Source organism: Indicator indicator, chromosome 8, assembly GCF_027791375.1.
Source record: "Indicator indicator isolate 239-I01 chromosome 8, UM_Iind_1.1, whole genome shotgun sequence".
Taxonomy (NCBI): domain Eukaryota; kingdom Metazoa; phylum Chordata; class Aves; order Piciformes; family Indicatoridae; genus Indicator; species Indicator indicator.
In genome coordinates, this window is record NC_072017.1 from 9,345,844 (window position 1) to 9,369,427 (window position 23,584).

At 41.1% G+C, this 23,584-nt stretch overlaps 1 protein-coding gene across 1 annotated transcript in view; it reads right to left on the bottom strand.

The window, feature by feature from the left end:
• Positions 1-1,696: 1,696 nt before the first annotated feature.
• Positions 1,697-23,584, bottom strand: part of PCDH7 (protocadherin 7) — a 234,433-nt gene continuing 212,545 nt past the window's right edge. Inside the window, 1 exon segment of the mRNA XM_054383140.1 lies at positions 1,697-2,076. Within this exon segment, the coding sequence (XP_054239115.1) occupies positions 1,697-2,076 (380 nt within the window).

The window sequence follows — 23,584 nt, forward strand, 5'->3', positions numbered from 1 at the left end:
TTCTCTTGGTTTTAGTGTACTTGTGCTTCAAAAAAGCCTTCAATATCTCCTTGACATAACTGAAGCAACTGGTAATATGTGCAACACTGCTGACAAAAGGCTTAGCAATCATTCCTTGCACTCTGAAGAGAAGGTTTTCTACTTAGAAACATAGAATTACAAAATGGTGGGGTTGGAAAGCACCTGTGGAGATCATCTAGTCCAACCCCTGTGCTAATGCAGGTTATGCCTACTTGGCATGTAATATGCTCTTGTCACTGCATCATCCCCATGCCCACTCTTTCCATCCCTCCAAGTATTCTTGTCAACACAGCTTTCTATTACTACTCTTGGGTATTCATTTTGATCTTAAAAAGTCCCTGGAACTGGTTTATGCAGCTGCTGGAACCTCATGTCATTACAAAAAAACCCCTTACAATCCACATCAGTTCCTTTGGGCATTCAGGTGAACAGCACTAGAGAAATAAAAACAAATTATGGAATAATTTTGGTTGAAAAAGACCTTTAGGATCATCAAGTCCAGCCATCAGCCCAACACCAGCACTGTCATTAAACCATGTTGTGAAGTGAAATCATCTGGGTTTGTGAACTGTGCTGCTGTGCAAAATGTAACAACAGAAGATGTGTTAGGAGGATATGTGTGGATTTGTGGATAAATTCATTTTCTAAGCCAAGCCCCAATACTTAGCAGTTCCCCTGATTCATTGGGTGATCTTTGGCCTTTTTGTTATCAAGATCTCCCCCAGCTAGATGTTAGCCTTGCCCCAAAAAGAAATTATTTCAACAGTTTGGTTGTTATTACAATGCTATGATGTATGTGTTGCTAATTGTGTTTATCTTGAAGCCATTGTTACAGAGAACAAGAGAGATACAGAGCAAGAACACGTTCATTTCATGAATAAAACTGAACCAGAGTTCATGAGCCAGAGGAAGGTGGTGCCACAGGTTTGACTGCAGTCCCAGGCTGGAGGGATGTCTGTTGCTTCCAGCCTCAGATGAGAGGTGAGAATATTAAAGCTGTGGTCTTCACAAAGTGCCTATTCACCATTAATTCCTTGATATTTAAATACCTCTATATATCTGTATGGTTCCTGAAGGATTGTCCCTGGTGGGGATCAGCAATATTCTGATGATGTGAGTTGGGTTGTTGCTTGTTGTTTGTTTGTTTGTTTGTTTTTAATATGTTTTCAGAGACTTGTTATCCTCAACAAGCCAGATGACAACCAAACAAAATGAGTTGGCTTAACTCATGCTTCTGTAGAGTGGTGTGGGGGAAACAACAGTGTGTTCTGGGGGTTTTTTTTTGTTTTATTTTTTTACTCAAGCTCCTTACTTATGGGAGGAATTTGCAACCACAGATTTAGGAAAATAAAAACCAGTTGAAAGTGGGGGTGGTGGTGGTGAGGGGGAACTAGACATGCAAGTAACAACGTTTTCTACATTGTACAGGATAGTCAGGCAGAGAGTAGAATTAAACACCTGCTGCGGAGGCAGAAGTGGCAGGCAGATCTTTTGTCTCTTTGGTGGCCCCCTTGGTTTTTTGTTTCTTGTGTGTTTGTGGATTGTTTATTTTGTTTTGTTTTGTTTTGTTTTTTTGTTTTTGTTTTTAATCGTTTTGATTTTTCACACTTTTGCATCTTTTCTCACAATAGGAAAGAACTTCCTCGCTGCTTTTTATTTTTTTTTTTTTAATAACCTACAGGTAAACTTCTCTTCTAGTTAGAGTATTGACAGGAGATGGCTTGTACTCCCCTGTCTGTGTGAGGGGGATATCCTCTGGGTGGCCTTCTTCGTTTTTGCTGAAACTAGCTGCGCTGAAGGTCTCATAGGACGAGGTCAGCTTTTTGTTCAGGAGGTTTCTGTTGCGGTCACCCATGAGGGAAGCTTCTCCATTGGCCAGCTTTTCCTGACTGCCCCGCTCGTCGACAGGCATGAAAGTGGAGAGTTTTGGCTGGCTCTTCTGCTTTCTCTCAGGAGAAGTGCGAACTGGCATCCAGCAGGAGTCCGAGTGGCCATATTCATCACACTCTCGGGTGCACTTCCCTGTCAGGGCTACATCTGGTAGAGGCCTTGAATCTGGAAGGAAAATAAAGGTCTCTTTACACATGCAGAACATTGCAATGACTTCCCCTCCAACCGAGAATCCTTACGTTCACAAAAGGTATTTTTAAAGGTCTTGGTAATAGTGTTGGTGGTTGGACTCTAAGATTTCTCAGGTCTTCCCCAACCAAAAGGATTCTATGATTCTATAAGTTTCTGTAAGTTTTGTTTTTACACTGCCTGTGTGTGATGGTTTGAATCTGTCTTTTTAATTTTTCTTTGCAAAGTTCAAGCAGAGAAAGTGAAAGAGTGTAAGTAAGTCACTATTAGGTGTAAGAAAGCAAAACAATGATTGTTCTAAACACTTCCATTGGATAGATAGAAATGTTTAAGAACTACTACTCAAAACAAAGTGGGGAGTCTGCAGTTGGGGCAGCTTGCTGGGCTGTCTGGCTGCTGTTTCTTCTTCTCTTCTGGTTGAAGATAACACACTGACCTTGGTGAGCTAAGTTAACAACTTTTCTGCTTTAGCTAACTCTGCTTTCTGCCAGGGGGGCCTGGGGGAGGCCCCTGGGAGAGAGGCCCCTTGGGAAAGGTTCCCTTTGAGGGGAAGCAAAGGGAGCTTGGTTGTGCTTTTCTGTTGATTGTATATATTTGTAAATGTTGTGAGTTTTGTATATTTGTACATATTCATTGCATTTCATCATAGATTGTAGATTTTGCTTGTAAATACAGCTTTCATTTGCTTCCAGACCGGGCTAGCCTGGTTATTGTTGGGGGGGGGGGGGGGGGGGGGGGTGTGGTGGTGTGAGGATTTCAGCTCACACTGACACACTGTGCCCAAAGGCAATAACCATATCTGCACAGTTACTTTCAGCCTCAAGAAAAATAAAATTTTTAAGCCACTTCCTGTACTTGTAAATAAACTTCAAAAGCATTTGCCATTGGATCCTGGTTGAGTTTTTCATCTTCTGAAAGAGCCAGCAAAGCTCTCAGAATCATAGAATCATGGAATGTATTAGGTTGAAAAGGACCTTTCAAGGTCATCTAGTCCAACTCCCCCTGCAATAAGAAGGGACATCCCCAGCTAGATCAGGTTGCTCAGAGCCCCATCAAGCCTGACATTTAGTGTCTCCAGATATGGGGCCTCCACCACCTACCTCCCTGGACAACTTGTTCCAGTGTTCCACCACCCTCATAGTAGAGAACTTCTTTTTAATGTCCAATCTAAATGTACCGTTCTCTAGTTTAGAAATCCCAATTTCCTTAAAATCATTAAAAATACCTTTCTTCGAATCTTTATTTTTTTTTAAGGATTCTTTGCAATTATGTGGAATGAACCTGAGGTCTTCTGCTCTGCAAATATTAAAGTATTTAACACCCTATGAGTGAGCAGCTCAGTTACTGACAATGGGACTTGATTTGCACATGGTGTAAACCTCTGCTTGTGTTTCTGATGACTGGGCATTCATGGCTGGTACATGGTATGATGGTATGAATCATACAATCAATGAGTAGTAGAAACATACAAAAAAACCTGCTACTGGTTAGAAACTTTACCTAACATGTATGGATAAACCTGTTCTGTGTGTTGTGTGTGCATGTGGAAGGAAAGGAAGAACCTGAGTGATAAAGTTTTATGTGTAGCTTACTGTGTTAGAAGATAGAATAGAATAGAATAGAATCAAGAATGAAGATTCCTCTTTGAGATCCCTGTGTCTAAGCTACTGTACTAAGAACTTTCAATGAAAAATACTGATGCTGAGAAAAAGATGAAAACAGCAAAATCAAGTAATCACAGAACTAAGCAGTAATGCAACCATAAAGAGTCTGTTTTGAAACCAAGACCCCCAAAACATGAAGTCCCTGAGAACAGAGAGCTGGAATTAGTCTGTACGGTAACTCCTGTTGGCCTCATATGTGGGCGTTGTTCTGGTAGGGTTTGAGTTGTAAGAGAATGCAAGAGTGACAATGGTTGTATTGAGAGATGATTTTATGGTTCCACAAAGCTAGGACATGGTTGAAAGTCTCAGCTGATTTAGTGAACGATCTAGTAACTTATTTTAATGGGGGAAACAGCACTAATAATGGAGTAATTGTATCTGAGAGGGGTAAGGCTGGGAGGAAGGAACTGAGTGATCTTTATTTATTATTATTTTTTTCAATCACAAGAACATGTGTTTATTGAAAAGAGATTTTTCTTCTAGTTTGGGGTTTTACAGGGGTTTTATTTCCAGACTGAAACACTTAATGTCTTATTATATGTAACGGCTCCTTTCTAGAGCCATCAAATCATGAGGCAGCATTAAATTAGTTGATAAAATTCCATCCCTTGCTAATGGTCCTTGAATCATACACTTGAAAATTTACCATTTTGGGTTTTGGAAAAACATTGGAATTCCTTACTGTAAAACACAAGGACTTGCTGCTCCTTTCAGCCTCACACTGCTGTTTTATGAAGCAGCAACCTCTAAGCAGTATGTGGCTGACTCACTCTGTTGAGTTATGTGATAAACATCATCTTGAGACCCACAAAAGACCTCAGAGAGACAGTGGCAGGATAATACTAGCCAAAAATCTACCCCCAGGCTCCTCTCAGGCCCATCAGCCCATCAAAGGTCCATGGGCCCAGGCCCAGAGTGCCACAGGAGTGTACAGTTGTAGATAAGAACCCAAATCAAGGACTCAGGAAGAGCAAGAGGGGCCTCCCATGGCTATCCCACCAGATCCATGAGCCTTCATGTCCAGGCATGAAATTCATCACCATTGAGTCTTTGGCAACTGCTCTCTCAATCACCTTCCTGTCTCAGAGAGGGACTGCTGCCTAGGTATGTATGATAGAATCATCAAATGGTTTTGTTTGGAAGGGACCCTTAAAGGTCATCTAGTTCTACCCCATCCCCAACTAGGTCACACTGATCAGAGCCCCATCAAGCCTGACCTTGAATGTCTCCACCACCTCCCCAAACAACCTGTTCCAGTGTTCCACCACCATGATAGCAGGATACCTTATGGGATATTGGAGAAAAAAGTTTTGGGGTAGCACAGGACTTATTATTCATTGCTTAGGGGAGGAATCAAAGGGAGGACAATGGAGGAGTTTCGTTGATTTGGGAAGAAACAAGAGCAGAAAGAGAGATAAAAACATAGAATGACCAATAGGTTTGTCTGGTTGTATTCTGTGCACGACCAACACCCTCTGTTCTATCTACTTAAATTACTTTCTGACTCTTCCCTGGGCATGAGCTCTCTATTACATGTGCAGGTGCACACAGACATATGTGCCTGTCCTCTCCTACTAGTGAACTTCCATCTCGTCCAACCAAAGAAAGGAGCGGAATCACAGAATGTTAGCAGTTGGAAGAGACCTCCAGTAATCACCAAGTCCAAGTCCTCTGCCAAAGCAGGATCACCTAGGGGAGGCCACAAAGGAATGCATCCAGGCAGGTTTTGAAATTATCCAGAAAAGAAGACTCCACAGTCTCCCTAGGTAGCCCTTTCCAGTGCTCCATCACCCCCACCATGAAGAAATGTGTCCTTGTGTTGAGGTGGAACCTCGTGTGTTCCAGCTTGTACCTGTTCCTTGTCCTATCACTGAGCACCACTGAAAGGAGACTATCACCTTCATCTTGATGCCCACCCTTCAGACATTTATAGACATTGATAAGATCCCCCTTTTAGCCTTCTCTTCTCAAGACTAAACTGCCCCATGTCTCTCAGTCTTTCTTCATAGGAGAGATGTTCAAGTCCTGAAATCATCCTCATAGCCTCCACTGGACTTTTTCCAGCAAATCCTTGCCTCTCATGAATTGGGAAGCCCAGAACTGGACACAGTACTCCAAGTGTGGTCTCAGCAGAGCGTTGTAGAGGGAGATGAGAACCTCCTTAGGTGTGCTGAACAGAGTTTTCTTAATGCACCCCAGGATGCTGTTGGCCCTCTTGGCCACAAGTGCACATTGCTGTCCCATGGAGAACTTGCTGTCCGCTAGGGCTCCAAGAACGAGGGCACTAGTGCTGGCCATGTTCATGCTGAGTGCTCAGTCTGTGATCTGTGTGGCCAGCTGTGTGCATGCACAGTGTACGTGTGTCCTCTGTGTATCTGCCTACTGGGAATACTTCATCTTTGCTGCTGTTTGGAACTGGGAACATGAAGCAGCAGCAGCAGCAGCCTCTGCTTCCTCAAGGCTGTTGGATCCAGAGTGATTTATTTTCCTCCAAAAGGTCTTTCAATTAATATTTGTCTTGTAGAGTTAATGTAGCCTTACAGTCCATTGATTCAATGTCCTTCTTGTAGTGAGCGGCCCATAACTGAACCCAGTATTCATAATGTGGCCTCAGCAGTGCTGCATCCTGGGGGACACCAGTGAGACTATTTAGTTAAACAGGACTCCATTTACATAGCTCTTGTATTAAATGGTTATCTGTTTTCTGAGCTCTGTGGTCAGAGACACAACAGAGCTCTTAAAGCATAACAAAGATTGACTACATGGTCAGAAAACAGTAGTGCAGAAAACAGCTGCATATTGTAGAAAACCACTGCTTGAGGGGAGAGGAGAATACCTAAGCTATTGTGATGCACAGTCACAGCAGCACTGCCTTTGAAATTCCTGCCTCCTAACTGCAGTAATCCAAGAACTGCACCCCAGTTAGTGCTGTGGCACGTTCTGGCCTGCCAAGAATCTATGAACACCCGTAAACATGGAATCATAGAATTGTTAGGGTTGGAAGGGACCTCAAGGATCATCTACTTTCAACCCCCTTGCTATGGGCAGGGATGCCTCACACTAGATCATGTTGCCCTGTGGTTGGACAAGGGGCAATGGGCACCAATTGCAACACAGGAAGTTCCATCTCAACATAAGGAAAAGCTTCTTTATTGTGAGGGTGATGGAGCCCTGAAGCAGGCTGCCCAAAGAGGTTGTGGGGTCTCCTTCTCTAGAGACTTTCAAGACATCCCTGTGTAGCCTGCCTTAAGTAGTCCTACTTTGGCCAGGGGTTGGACTTGATGATCTCTGGAGGTCCTTTACAACCCCTACCCCTATGATTCTATGAACTTACATTTATCCTGTAAGTCTGGTTTTATTATTTAGGTTTTTTTATCACAGAACCTATCAGAAGTACATAAAATGAAGACTAAAAAAGCATCAGCTTCTGTGACAACGGTGGCAAGCAGTGCAATAAATGCACCACACTGCAGTTAAATTCCCTAGATTTTAATTTTCTAGATTTAACTGTAATTGCTACAAGACTCCTTGTAATCCTGTTAAATCCTTTGATAGCCTGATTTGCTTCTCTCACTGCAGTGGAAATGGAATCCTCAGAAAAGTAGGACTCAACAGTGGCTTCCTGAAGTGGCATAGACATTGAGATGTAGGAAACATTTAGGCTGCCTTAATTGCTCTGCCAATCTGATGCTAAAGTATTAATCTGTCACTGTGGTCAAATTACATACCTGTATTATTTTGTATTGTTTTTTGGCAGTAAAATGTGTCACTGCTTAACAAACTCTGAGCTGAAACAACTTGTGGATCAATTAGAATGTCAGCCTTCCTAAAGATTCAGGCTTCAGAAAAGTCTAAATCAGGGCTCAAGAGACAACATCATTTACTCCATGCTAGCACCAGAGCTGATGGGACTGTAGGAGCTCTGAGGGAACAGAGTGCCTAACAGCCACTGTTATGATAGACTCAAGGAACTGTTTCAGGTAGAAAAGACCTCTCTAAGATCTATCAAGGTCCAGCTGTTGACCTAACACCACCATAGTCATTGAAACATGCCCCGAAGTCTCACGTCCACACATATCTTGAATGCCTCCAGGGAGAGTGATTCCACCACCTCCCTAAGCTTATCTAAGCTTTTTATTGTACCTTCCTTTTATTTTGTCTCTTGATGATAAGAGCTCAATAATGTATTTTCTTCATCAGATAAGGAAACCAGTGCTTTTGCCACAGAAAAGAAAAACAAGGTTATGTGATTTTCCCTTCATAGAATCATAGAATGGTTTGTGTTGGAAGGGGCCTTGAAGATCATCTGGTTCCATCCCCCTGCCATTGGCAGGGGCACTCTCCATTAGACCAGATTGCTCAAGGCTCATGACCACCTGTAGGGAGGGGGCATCTGTGATCTCCCTAGGAAACCTCTTCCAGTGTCTCACCACCCTCACTGTAAAGAATTTAATCTTAATATCCAGTCTAAATCTCCCCTCTTCCAGCTCAAAGCCATTGGCCCTCATCATGTCACTTCAAGCCCTTGTTGAAAGTCCCTCCCCAGCTTTGTTGCAGGGCCCTTTAAGGTACTGAAAGGCCTCTATAAGGTCTTCCCAGACCGAACAGCCTCAACTCTCTCAGCCTGTACCTATAGCAGAGGTGCTCCAGCCCTCTGATCATCTTCATGGCCTTGTCTCCCTCCACTTTATACTCATCTCATTCAAAAGGCAGCTCCTTTTTTGAGATAAACTAATGAACATTTTCTAGAATGCATTATTTCCAGGTAGAAGCTAAAAGATGTTTAATGTCGTTAGAGCTCACGGTTTCCTCACAGGTATCTTCTGCCACTCTGCTCTGCTGAAATCTCACTTGGAGTACTCTGGTCAGCTCTGGGCTCCTCAACACAAGAAGGACATGAACCTGTTAGAGAGGGGCCAGAGGAGCACCTATTCTCTGAAGACAGGCTGAAAGAGTTGGGGTTGTTCAGCCTGGAGAAGAGAGGGCTTCAGGGAGACCTTATAGCAGCCTACCAGTACCTGAAAGGGACATACAAGAAAGCTGGAGGAGGACTGTTTACAAGGGCTTGTAGCACCAGGACAAGGGGCAATGGTTTGAAACTAGAGCAGGGTAGATTTAGGTTGCACATAAAGAACAATTTCTTTCCTATGACTGTGGTGAGACAACAGAAGGAGTTGCCCAAGGGGATGGTGGAGGCCCCATCACTGGAAATATTCCAGGTCAGGCTTGATGGGGCCCTGAGCAACATGCTCCAGTAGGGGCTGTCCCTACTTACTGTACAGGGATTGGACTAGGTGACCTTTAAATGTCCTTTCCAACTTTAACCACTTAATGATTCTATGATAAGAAACATTGAATATATAGAAAATAACAGTGAGGTGAGAGAGCTCCAAGCTGGTTTGTGAGCTTGTTATTTGTTGAAGTGATATAAAAATACACTCATGACTAATATTTAGGTTCAGACAGTGACTAATTAAAAAGACATGACCCCACTCATGGGTGCTTAATTGATTAGTACAAATAATAGGGAGAGCAACAAAGAAACAGCAGCACTGAACTCCTTGTGTCTATGGGCATGAGCTCAGACTGAAATGAAGTTCTGTTTAAATTCTTTTGTATTTCAGATCTGGCTTTAAGGGAGAATATTGATTGCTCTTTTTCATCTCTTTCAGTGAGTTCCATGGTTTTTTTTTTTTTTTTTTGTTTGTTTGTTTTTTTCTTGTAGAATTCTTCTGCCACACAAGATAGGAACTTGAACTGATTATCTTGATGGAATCACTGCATTCCTGAAAACGAAATGCTTCATGCAGCTCTACTTTGTGCAGCAACCCACTGCTAGATTCTAGATTGTGTTTCATTCCTGCATATACAGAATACAATATTATATAATAACATACATTAAATAGCAGGACTGCTTTCATAAAAAGGGAATTAATCATGTTCCCAAAAGGTTTCCTGGGTGACTCATGGAATGTTTATTTTGTTACAAGTCATAGACCTCAAAGGTTAAACTTGAGCAGTAACTGTACAATCTGTTGAAGCTCTATTAACTGAAATTGCCTTATTTTCAAATGGGGGGGTGGGGGGAGGAGAAAGTTCTCCATGCTCTGCATGCAGATGATCATCTAAACAGTGTAGAGTTCAGAATGAATCAGAAAACAAAAGTAACTTGTCACTCCTTGTCTTTTTAGTAGCTGTCAAGAAGTTGTGCTGCAAGAAACACAACAATAACGTAAAGAAATCCACTTAATATTTTTGAGTCACCTAAAGAGAACCTTATGGAGTCACAGAATCATTCTGGTTGGAAAAGACCTTTAAGATCATCAAGCCCAAAAATTCTTTTACTCTACTAGGTGTGGTGCTAAACTCTGTCCCTTAATACCTCTGCAGCTGTTAGACACCACCAGGGATGGGGATTCAACCACCTCCCTGGGCAGCCTGTTCCAGTGTGTGTGAACCCTTTCAGTCAAGAAATTTCCTCTAATATCCAGCCTAAACCTCCCCATGTGCAACTTGAGGACATTTCCTCTCATCCTATTACTTGTCCCACACAATGTTGGAAAATACTCTCTGATCTGATCTTATCATACATATTTCTCTCACAAATACACAGAGAAATTTATAATTTCACCTAATCACACTATCAAGATCTGGAAAACAGAACCACATTTGATTACATTCAGTATATTGAAGAGGATAAAGAATGCTTTTTCATTCCTTTAGCAGAGGAACTGCATCAAGCAAGATCTAAGTGAAAATTATAAATAGAAATAAAAAGGCATTTTAGGATTATTGTATTACAGAATTATAGAATCAGCCAGGTTGGAAGAGACCTCCAAGATCATCAAGTCCAACTGATCACCCAACCCTAACTAATCAATTAGACCATGGCACTAAGTGCCTCATCCAGTCCTTTCTTAAACACCTCCAGGGACACCAACCCTAGGACCTCCCTGGGCAGCCCATTCCAATGGGCAATTACTCTTTCTGTGAAGAACTTCTTTCTAAGATCAAGCCTCAACTTTCCCCTGCACAGCTTGAGATGGTGTCCTCTTGTTCTGTTGCTGGTTGCCTGGGAGAAGAGACCAGTCCTCACGTGGCTGCAACGTGCCTTCAGGTAGTTGTAGACAGCAATGAGGTCTCCCCTGAGCCTCCTCTTCGCCAGGATAAACACCCTCAGCTCCCTCAGCCTCTCCTCATAGGATTTGTGTTCCAGGCCCCTCACCAGCTTGGTTGCCCTTCTCTGGACATGTTTGAGCAACTCAACATCTTTCTTGAATTGAGGGGCCCAGAACTGGATGCAGTACTCAAGGTGTGACCTAACCAGTACTGAGCACAGGGGCAGAATACACATTTTTCCTGTTTGTAGAATCATAGTCCAGAAGAAACTAGTTGCATTTTATAAAACATAGTGTTCATCTTCATTAATCATGACCATAAGAGAAAAATAAAATCATACTTATGACTCAGGAGTAAATGGTTGTGTTTTCACCTCTCACAGGGATAGGAATTCAGAGAAATATTAAGGTTGAAAAGACCTCCAAGGTCATTGAGTCCAACCATCAACCCAACACCACCATGGCAAAGAGACCAACACCCACAAAGTTAGGAATTATGATTTAGTGATTAATGAGTTACAGTCTCTTGTCTTGAATTCCATATCTGTGGCATGAGCTATAGCTTCACTTAATCTGTAAGAGGGGAGATTTAGACTGCATAAGTGAGAATAGGGTTAATTTAGACTGGATATTAGAAAGAAATTCTTTACAATGAGGGTGGTGAGGCACTGGAACAGGTTGCTCAGGGAGGTTGTGGATGTCCCTTCCATGGAGGTGTTCAAAACCAGTTTGGATGAGGCCTTGAGCAACCTGTTCTAATGGAAGTTGTTCCTGCTCATGGCAGGGGTGTTGGAACTATATGATCTTTAAGGTCCCTTCCAACCAAACCATTCTGTGGTTCATTGTTCAGTCTTGGCTTTGGGTCAATAATTATCTCAGAGCCCTCATATTTTCCAAAAAAAAGAGGGACAATCTACCCTGGAATTAATCCACCAAAATAAATTTGTGCTTTTATTGTACCTAGAGTTGTTTTCTCATTAAGATGATTCAGGGGAGGGGGAGTATTGGAGGGTTTTGTTGCTGTTGTTGTTACTATTGTTGTTGTTTTTTTTTTTTTTTTTTTAGCAAGTATGTGGAAAAACCTTCACACCTCAAAAAAAAAAATTAGAAACAAATGAAGAAAGATAATGAATCTCACTGTGTGATTTATGTCCTGCTCAAAGGTTGGTTTTTTTTCGTTAATTTTTTATTGATTTTCCAGCTGTGTGTGCAGATTCCAGCTAGTGAATTAATTACAAACATCAGCTCAGGATGGCTATGTCCTTATGACAGATTCATCTGGGTTACAGTCCATTAGTAATTAAGTATTAAGTCCAGCACTAATTCCCCTTGTGCGTGTACAGTGGATAGACTGGGATCACATACACACATGATTCCTAGGGATGTGATGTTAAAAGAGATTACAGTATCACTCTTTATCTCACTGTAGAATGGAAAATAGAAGGATTTTTGGTTTGTGTTTTTTTTTTTTTAATAATAATGGAAAATGTAGGGGGGGGGGAAAGTATGAATGAAGTGAAATGGAGAAGTAAAAAAAAAATATAAAGTTTTACTTGCCAAGTTTATCCCAGTTTAATGGAGCCTGTAGTGTGCATCATAGCTTTTTCAGCCCTGCCTTTGACCCTAAATGTTTCTTTCTCTCAACAGTAAGAGGAGGAAAAGAAGTAGGATACTTATCTTACAACCAGAAATGTATCTTGGAAGTTAAGAGTAAAACTGGACCTGAATGAGGATGTCTAAGTATATTAGTCAGGAAATATTTCTTCCCTGAGAGGAAGATACTTGGATTTTAGTTGCTTAACCAGCTACTAACTAACGTTAGGTTTTCAAAAAAACAAGTAGATGTGGCACTCTGGGACATGGTCTAGTGGTCATGGAGGTGTTGGGTAGAAGGTTGGACTTAATGATCTTAGAGGTCTTTCCCAACTTTAATGATTCTATGATTTTCTTTGAGTTTCCTAAGGCACTTACTTGAGTGGAAAGTTGAGCATATCCCTTTACAGGTTTCTTGAGATATTCCTCTAAAATAGCTGAAAAAATTCCCAGGCCCCAAAGTGAAAGTAAGAAGTAACTCCACTGGAAGTGCTCTTCATGAATATGTTCTCTTGGATTAGGAATGTTTAATATAGCACTTTGTCTGGTTTTGTGTTTTGCAGCACAATATTAAGTCAGTCACTATGCTTTTGCTTAGCTTGGTTGTCAACATGCATACTGTGAACCATGAAATCACAGAATATTTTTGGTTGGATCTCTAAGAGTTCAGCCACCAACCCATCATCATCAGACCCACCAACCCAGAGTGCCATGTGCCTACATGGTTTTTGAACACATTGTACCCATAAAATTTTAAATCTCAGTTTCTCTATTTTTACTCAGTTTGTGACATTTCCAAATTCACATTTTCAAGAATTGTAGAAAGGTTTGGGTTGGAAGGGACCTTCAAGATCATCTAGTTCCAGCCCCTCTACCATGGGCAGAGACACCTACTAGACCAGCTTGCTCAGGGCCCCAGCCAACCTGACTTTCAGTGCTTCCAGGCTTGGAGTGTCTATAACTTCTCTGGGCAACATGTTGCTGTGCCTCACCACCTTCATGGGAAAGAATTTCTTCCTTGTGTCTCATCTCAATCCAGCTTCTCCCAGTTTGAAGCCATTACCCCTTGTTCTGTCAGTCCATGCTTTTGTCAAAAGTCCCTCTCTAGCTCTCCTGGAGCTCCCTTCAACTAATGGAAGGCTGTTAGAAGGTTTCCCTCGTACCTTCTCTTCTCCAGGCTGAAAAACCTCTACTGTCTCATCCTGTCTTCATAGCAGAGGTTCTCCAGCCCTCTGATCATCTTGGATCTGTTAGAGCAGGTTCAGCAGAGGTCACCAAGTCCTTCTTATGTTGGGGGTTCCAGAGATGGACACAGGACTTCAAATGAGGCCTCACCAGAATGAAGCTTAGAGGTAGAATCCCTCCCTGGACCTGCTGCCCATGCTGCTCCTGATGCAGCCTAGGACACATTTTCTGTCTGGGCTCCAAGCTCACATTGACTGAATGAATCAGATTATCTCTGGCTTGTTTCATTCATTTGAATATCAAGAAGCTTCTTGCAGCATCAGTTGATACTTTTACTGAGACTCCAGTAAAACTGACTAAAGATTTGAAACTGGACAATGTTAAGCTTGTTCCACTTGCAGTGTGTGACTAAACTCTTGAGAATAGACAGGAAAAAAGCTCCCAATTATGTTTGCTAGGGTAGCATGGAACCCAGTCAAGCAAAGCATATTAACAGGAAGGTTAAACAATTATTTTTTTAGAGGTGTGTATACAGAAGAAAATAAAGGTATGAGTGTTTTAAATGCTTTGACTACAGTATAAGAGAACATTTCTGCTTATTATTGTCACTATACATCCACATTTTTTTTCCTGCTAATCCACCCAATGTCAGTTGCATGTTGGACTGGATGATCATAGAGATCTTTTCCAATCTTAATGATTCTATGAGAAATTCTATCTAAAATCAAATGAATCCTATCTAAATATAAGGTAAATTCCATCCTAAATCAGATAAGTTCTTTACTAAATCAGACAAGTTCCTTCCAAAAAGAGAGTATTTCCATCTTAATTCAGAGAAATTCTACCTTGAATCTGAGAAATTCCATCTAAAAACAAAATAAAGCCACTTAAAATCAGAAAAATTCCATCTAAAATCAGAGACAAGTGGCAGGCTAGATAAAGTTGAAAATTCACTGCTTACAGAGTGACAGAGAGAGAAAATAAATGGGAGAACTAAGGTGTTCCCAAAACCTTTTGACAAAACCTATGTATCAGCATGAAAAGTAATATTGATTTCATTCTGCTCTTTGTGCAAAGATATTTTGAGCATCTTAATTTTCATTAGATCCTTTAGGGAGAGTTTGAATCTTATTCCCCACCAGGAAAGCTTACTAAATATGTGGCAGTGCAACAAACACATAAAGAACCACTCATTGCAGGCTTTACCCTACCAGAGACATGAAATGCATCTATCTTGAGTGGTATTACACTGATTTTGTGCTGCTTCAGAAGTGTTCTAGGTTCTGTGAGTTTTGGTGTTTGTGAGTTGTGAGTTTGTTGTTTTTTTTTTTTTTTTCTGTTTCTGTTTGCTGTTGCTTTTAGTTGCTGCACGTAGTGGAGACACTGAAAGTAGAGGTCAAAATTGACAGCAAAACTGAATCAGGGCTTCTCATGCCAATGAAATAATGAAAACCAGCACTGTTCTTACATCCACAATAATGAATATAAATAGACAAAAGGCTCTGAAAAGCTACTGGGAGAAAGAGAATAAGGCATCCATTTCAAGGAGAAAAAATAAATAAATAAAAACAATCTTTTCCTGCCATTACAGATAGCTTTGTGAACTGGATAAATTAGGCTGCCCTTTAAACAATTTTCATGCTTCAAGAAATGTCTGAGAGAGAGACAGGTCTCCCTTATTTTCCTTTAAGGGCTAAGACACAAGAGGTTGAATTTTACTTCTATTTTCTACATAGTTATTTCTCACATCAATCCTTCCCAGATAAAATCTGTTATCTCATCTTTGACATAGTTCAATACTCCATATGAATGCTCTCTCTCTCCCTCCCTCCTCCTCCTCCTCCCCCCAGGATTTATGTTCTCAAACACACATATCCCTATCACTCTACAGATAACTATTAACAGTGCCCAAGTACTATCCAAACAATGATCAACAGATAATGGAAGATTTGTGCCACTCTTCTATCTGTTTCAAAACTAAATCTGTAAGGAATCATAGATTTGGTTTGGTTGGAAACGACCTCTGAAATCATCATCTCCAACCATCACCACAACACCACCCTGGGCATGAAGCCATGTCCCAAAGTGCCGTGCCCACACATTTCTTGAACACCTCCAGAGATGGTGACTTCACCACCTCCCTGGGCAGCCTGTTCCATCCAGTGTTCCATCACTAAGTGATTCTGTGGACTTAATGTATTTTCCACCACCATCTGTTTGAAACTGAGTTGAGAGGTAGCTCGCCTCCAGTTGAAACTATTTGGAAATAATTATATCTCCTTCTAGCATCACAAAATGGCAATCTGTTACAATACTCATGAATCTCATCATGCTGTCAGAGAACAGTTATTGTTAACTTATAACACTTTTATTCCAAGGGAGGTTTGCACCTGAATGAAGATTTACAGAAATACCTTCGATTTCAAGAGGTATGTAAGTGATGGAAAAAAAAGAAGACAGAGCAGATCAGGAATAAAATTTCCTTGCTAATGCCACAGAAAAGCAAGAATCATTTAACTCCTCTGTTGTTAGATTCTCTCATTTATTATACTTCAGTCTATGTAAATCTGCCTAGCTGCAGGCATCTCTTTTCCTGCAAAACAAAGCTGATGGAGTTTTCTACAACAATCTTTATTTGGAAAACTCCCTTAGGGATTTTAAAATTATTTTTGAAGACCTCAGCTACCAAACTTGTCCAAGAAGTGAGCAATGGCTGTAATTATAAATGTCTGGGAGAATTTCTCACTGGTTCAGTCGTACCTAATCTGTCTTTCAGGGAAAGGTAATATCCACCTGAGGCGTAGCTCTCAGAAGATGCTCTCTATCATCAGCATGCTACATTGAGGAGTCTAGTCAGTCCAACTTCAGCTCAGTCTCTAAGAAGCACCAATGTGTTGCATATTCAGAGACTGACTTCATGATACCAAATCAGGGAGAAGAGAAGGCACCAGGGAGACCTTAGAGTGGCCTTTCAGTACCTGAAGGGGGCCTGCAAGAAAGCTGGGGAGGGCTTGAGAAGGGCTTTGACAAGGGCCCTTTGAGAAGGGCTTGTAGTGACAGGACAAGGGGCAATGGCTTTAAGTTAGAAGAACTGAGTTTCAGAGTAGGTATTAGGAAGAAACTCTTTAGAGTGAGAGTGGCGAGTGCTGAGCAGATTGCCCAGGAAGGTTGTGGATGCCCCCTCTCTGGAGGTGTTCAAGGCCAGACTGGGCAGGGGCTTGAGCAGTATGGTCTAGCGGAAGATGTCCCTGCCTATGGCAGGGGGGTTGGAACTAGATGATCTCGAATGTCCCTTCCAACCCAAACCATTCTATGATAATATGACATAGTTTGAATCTGATGTTTCCAATATCAATGAGAAGTGCAAATTCAAAGTAATCAACCAAAGGTCATGCCATGCCACAAATGGAATATAAAGTGTGATCCAGACCTGATCCAAGGATAGCAACTGACAATTTCAGTGGAACAGAAAAATCAGATCTCTCAGGATTTATGTGTTTTACATGTCGACCGTTACAAAGCCAATAAACCTTTAGGCAACTTCAAACTCTTTGCTAAGACAGACACCACCAGCACAGCCAAATCATAGAATCCCAGAATGCTTTGGTTTGGAAAAAGCCTTCAAGATCACCTAGTTCCAACCCCGCTGCCACGGGCAGGGACTCCTTCCACTAGTCTTGGTTGATCAACATGGCCTTTAACATCTCCAATGAGGGGGCATCCACACCTTCTCTGGGCAACAAGTTCCAGTGTCTCACCACCCTCACTGTGAAGAATTTTTTCCTAAAACTCAATCTAGATCTAGCCTCCTCTACCTTCAATCCATTTCCTCTCATCCTAGCACATTGAGCCCTTGTCTAAAGTCCCTCCTGAGCTTTCCTGCAGCCCCCTTCAGGTACTGGAAGGCATCTACAAGGTCTTCCTGGAGAAAGAAGGCTAAAAAGAACATAAAAGATGCATCCAGATTTATAGTTTGTCTACATATGAAGAAGAGAGAAGACATAATTGAAATCATTAAAGTTCTATCCATACAAGAGATAAATAATTATAATGAGATTTATGTACTGTTTTGAATAGCCATCTCAAACATTAAACTGGACTTACTCCAAGTAGTATAATTACCCCGTCCATGGTTAATGTTCAGCAAATAAAACCTAAAACCAATTAACACCAGAGTGGTTCTGCAAATCTGTCTTAGTTAAAAAAATATTATCAATACTATAGGTCATCTTATCTCAAGAAAATTTATCAGGTGTCCAACACATCAAAGCACTTCCACTGCAATTCTGTCCTACACTTTCTTTTAATGATGAGGTTCTTCTCTGCAGGAAACAATTCTAAGAGAATGTAAGCAATTTATTTTAAAGGCTCCAAACATCAGAAGAGTTCTGTTTCATACATTTAGTCTGTGAAAAAGGAGGCTCTCTACAATTCCCTGAAAAGCAGATGAAACCAGGTGAGGGTTTCTCTCTAGAAGCAAGTGATAAGAGGATAGGAAATTGCCTCAAGATGCAAAAGAGAGGTTTAGGTTAGATCTTAGAAGAATCTTAGAAGAGTGGAAGGGTTCTCAAAGACTGGAACAGGCTCCCCAGGGGAGTGGATGAATCACCATCCCTAGGGGTGTTTCAAAGACAGAGAAATGAGGTGCTAAGGTAAATGGTTTAGCCCCAGATTTGATTGGTCTTTTCCAAACAAAATGATTCTTAGGAGCAGAACATCTTAACACCTTCTGGCTTGTAACAAACACATGTACTACATTTTTTGACTCGATGATCTTAAAGGTCTCTTCCAACTGAAACAATTCTATGATTCTATGATTTTTATAGTTAAAGAGACCTACTTGAAAACATAACCTTCCACAGTAACTTCCCAAACAAATTGCCCACTATTAGCAAATAACTTTTAACTTACTACAGATAAAAATCACAGAATCATAGAATCATAGAATCAGCCAGGTTGGAAGAGACCTCCAAGATCATCCAGTCCAACTGATCACCCAGCCCTAAGCAATCAACTAGACCATGGCACTAAATGCCTCATCCAGTCTCCTCTTGAACGTTTCCAATGATGGCGACTCCACCACCTCCCCAGGCAGCCCATTCCAAGGGGCAATCACCCTCTCTGTGAAGAACTTCCTCCTGATATCCATCCTATACCTCCCCTGGCTCAACTTGAGACTGTGTCCTCTTGTTCTCTTGCTGGTTGCCTGGGAGAAGAGACCAACCCCCACCTGGCTACAGGCTGGAAGGGACCTCGAAAGGTTATCTAGTCTGACCTCCCCACAGTCAGCATAGACATCCCCAACTAGACCAAAGCAACCCTAAGTTAAAGAGAAAAATAGTCTTTTATTGACCAAAGGAAACTTGATTGTGATTTTTTTTAACCCCTCACTTAAAAAAAAAATATTTTGAATTTTTGAATTTCTTCTATTGGAAATACAGAGACCTAAATAATGTTGCAAGTCGACCCCAAAAGAACTATGCTTTTTTTTTTTTTTTTTTTTTTTTGGCCTTATACAGAAGAGAATTTGTCTGGAAATGCTAAGATATGGAGGAAAGCATTTCAAACAAAAGCAGACATTTTCAGCCTTCCTTGTTTGTCTGTGAAAAGTCAGAGTGACTCATGATAGGAAATATTTAACTTGTTCTGAAAGTGCATTTCATCTGAGCTCTGCTACGCACATCAACTTTAAACAGAACCTTTTATTTCCATAAAGCTGTGTCAGCATATTTCAAGGAACAGGAAAGCTGATGACAGTTTGCATTATTACATTTCTTTATTGGACGATCTGCCATGACCTTCAGCAGTGATCCCCTGCAAGGTTTTGATTTTACCATCCCAGATTCAAAACAAATTGAATTGGTGTCTTGAAATTGTTCTGGTTTACAATCAGTCAGTGAGAGTTTCTAAAATGAAAGTTGCACTAACAAAATAAAGAATCACAGAGTCATTCTGGTTGGAAAAGATCTTGAAATTCATAGAATTCAACCACTAACTCTATCAACTCTGCAGCTAAGCCATGTCCCTCAGCACCATATGTCTGTGGCTTTGGAACACCCCCACAGATGGGGATTCAACCATGTCCCTGAGCAGCCTGTTCCAGGAATTGAGAACACTTTCAGTCAAGAATTTTTGTCTAAATATCCAATATGAACCTCCCCTGGTGCAACTTGAGGCCATTTCATCTTGTCCTCTGACTTGTTCCTAGGGAGAAGAGACCAGCATCCACCTCACTCCAACCTCCTTTTGGGGAGCTGTAGAGAGCAATGAGGTCAGCCCTCAGCCCCCTCTTCTCCAGACTGAAAACCCTCAGTTCCCCCAGCTGCTTCTCACCAGATGTGTTCTCCAGACCGAGCTTTGTGGCCCTTCTCTGGGCTTGCTCCAACTTCATCTCTCCTATTTGCCTGAATGAAGCAGTCAAAAAAGCTTTCTGCACCTAAACTGTCAAGAAACAGTGCTAACATTTTTAGTTTGAAAATGGCAGGATCTAGAGCAGCTCTAAGACAGAAATCATAACGTTGTTAATTAAGCTCTAAAGCAAATACTACATTTTCATCTAAAATAATTAGCAACATTTTCTCTAGGGCTCCCTAGCAAGTGCTTAATTAATTAACTGGTATGACACCTTCAATGAAGTTTCAAAACAGAGATGGTCAAAATTCAGTTGAGTCTATTAATAAAGTCTTTGCCCCCTCAAAAGGCTAGAACTTAGCTTCTTGCTACCTTCTCCTCGACTCATTAATAGCATGAGGTCCATAGCTATCAGTCCTCCTTGCAAAATACTCACTATCCTGCAATAGAGTCTTTTAAAGCAAATGTAAGATGACAAGTGATTAGAGATCTGTCAGGCTGAGCAGGAGGAGTTGACACTTTGTTTTTAGCTGAATTTCAAGTCTCTTAGCCTCCATAATTGCACGAAATGAAACCCTTGCATATTTTTCTAAGGTGTGATTGCTGTGAGCAAATAACGGTTGTCATTCATTTATTAACATGATCTAAAAGTAAAACAAGGAGTGAAAGTTATTTGATTGGCCAACTTTTTCCTCTCTGAACCAATACCATGCTGCTCAGTAGCATTTTGAAGGGCTCTGAGGGATCTGAGTTGCTCGTGGTGGCTCATGCAAAGCAGTTACTCCTCTCTTCCAGTCATATTCTACTTTCTACAGCTCATCTCTTGTCTCCCAACATTAACTAAAGCCTCACTAACCAGAACATGCTGGGTCCAGAAAATGGCAGTGAAGCTGGTAGAGGGTCTGGAAAACAGGTCTGGTGAGGAGCAGCTGAGGGAACTAGGGTTGCTTAGTCTGGAGACCTCAGCTCCATAAAATGAGGTTGGAGTGAAGTGGGATTGGTCTCTTCTCCCTATTATCAGGCAACAGAAGAGAAAATGGCCTGAAGTTATGCCAGGGAAGGTTTAGATTGGATATTAGGAAAAAATGTCTTTTCTGCAAGAGTGGTCTTTTCTGCAAGGCATTGGAACAGGATGTCCAAGGAGGAGGTGGAGTCACTGTTCCTGGAGGTGTTCAAAAAACATTGGGACACAATTTAATGCTCATGGTGGTGTTGGATTGATGGTTGGACTCACTGATCCTAGAGATCTTTTCCAGCTAAAACAATTCTATGATTCTATGAGCTGCATGATCATTGGAAGCAGTCTGACCAAGTTGATATTCATTTAATATTTCTCATCAGTCTGCTAGAGAATATGCATTGAGAGTTTCATGGCTTTAACCCCTCAAATTTTGTCAGAGACTTTAATGCTATCAGCCAGGATGTGCTTTTAAGCCTCCTTAACTGTCACCAATTCAATTACTTGCAAGCTCTCTAGTGTCAGTATTTATCTGATATGAAAAGAAACATGTTTAGCAAAAATACTCAGACTTGATTTCTCTGGCCAGAAGGTACCATTATGACCTTCCAGACTTTTCCTTCAATGCATAAATTGAATATTTTCTGCCTTACAGAAGAAAGATTAAAGTACATCTCGTAGCAAACAGTGCATTTTAGACTCCAAGCAACACTGAGTTTTTTATATCCCCTTAGTAAAATGTTACTTTAATCATTCTTGTTCTTCCTCTTTGGAGGAGCTTTTTTAATCTTTTCTTTATGTACCAGAATCTTACAAAATAGGACACAAGCAAATGTTTGTTTCACAACCACAGACCAAATGGCTCCATCTTGCCCCTCCAACCAGCAGATAGCCACATTTCCTAGAGCTCATTTCTGGGTTTGTTTCTAACTTTTCTCTCCTTTGGCATATTTTCTGCTTGAGCTGGCACTGGTGGATCAAGACTTTTCTACTTCAGCTGTTGAAGCAGCAGCTAGCAGGGCAGCCACAACAAACACCATCCTGGCAGCTCCTAATGTGTGTCCTTGCCTGTTTTGTTCAGATGCTATTTACACAGTGTTTACATGTAGACCACGTAAGCTTTTCCAAAGCTCTGAGCTTGGGTTTGAAATAGAAAAGCTTATGAGGGAGTGAGGTCTCTCAAATTAAATCATAATAAGTAGCTACTTAAAATGCTTTGGGAGACAGAACCCACTGTCATATATTTTTATATATAGACAGTGTTTGTCTAAAGGAAAAACAAAAAAAAAAAAAAAAGCAAAAAAGAGGAAAATGGAATAGCAAAAGCAATCAGGAGGTGTTCTGGACACAGAAGTTTTATTGCTCCACCTTTTGCCTACAGCAAAAAAAAACCCCAAACAGACAAACAAAAAAAAAACCACCAACCTTTCTTCTCTTAATTTTATCACATAAAGGAAACTGTGAGCACACAGAAGAAATAAAAACATTAATGTAATTTCCTTCAACAAATCTCCAAAAACCATGTGTGGTCTGATGGAATGAGTTGGAGTCTGAGGAGAGTAGATTTAGACAGGTGTTAGGAAGAAGTTCTTTACATTGAGGGTGGAGAGACACTAGAAGAGGTTGCTCAGGGGTGTTATGCCTCCATAGAGGCATTCAGGGCTGTATTGGATGAGGTCTAGAGCAAGCTGGACCAGTGGAACTAGAGGATCTTGAAGGTCCTTTCCAACACAAACCATTCTATGTAGACAAAGGCCACAATACATCCCTGCTCTTAATATTTTATTTCAGTCTCAAAATCCCAGAGAAACCTAATTGGACCATTTAAAAAGCCAGATATTTTTCTTTGTGCCCCCTAATTTTATTTATCTATTTTTAATATGGGATGTAGGACCCATGACCAAACATGGAGGCCATGAGGATGGGACTGGGTTCTTCTCAGTGGTGGTCAGGGATAGGACAAGGAGCAATGGGTACAAATTAGAGCACAGGAGATTTCCCTTGAACTAGAGGAGAAATGTCTTTACTTTGAGGGTGCTGGAGCAGTGGACCAGGCTGTTTAGCCTGAAGTAGAGCAGACTGAGAGGGCATTTTCTCAGTGCTGATCAATATCTAAAAATCTCTAAAAATGTCTAGGCTCTTCTTAGTGGTACCCAGTGATAGGACAATGGGCAATAGGCACAGACCAAAACAAATGAGGCTTCAGTTAAACTTCAGGAGAAACCTCTTTCATCTGAGGGTATGGAGCCCCAGTGCAGGCTGCCTAGAGAAGCTGTGGAGTCTTCTTCTCCAGAGACTTTCAAAACACACCCAGACACATTCCTGTGCAATCTGATCTCATTGACCCTGCTTTAGGTGAGGGATTAGATGAGATGATCTCCAGAAGTCCCTTCCAAACTCTACTGTTCTGCACATCCTAGTAAGTAAGGAAACATCAGATACACTGGGGTGTTTATATGCAGTTTAAAAGATTAAAGTTAAACCCTTAAATTACTTGACACACTTGGCTAGTTGAATGTTCAAGGGAATGAGGTGAAGTCTATCTCACTATAATGCATGTTGCCTGGAGAGGAATAAAAGTAAATTAACATTAGATTCTTTTTTTTGTTTTGGCA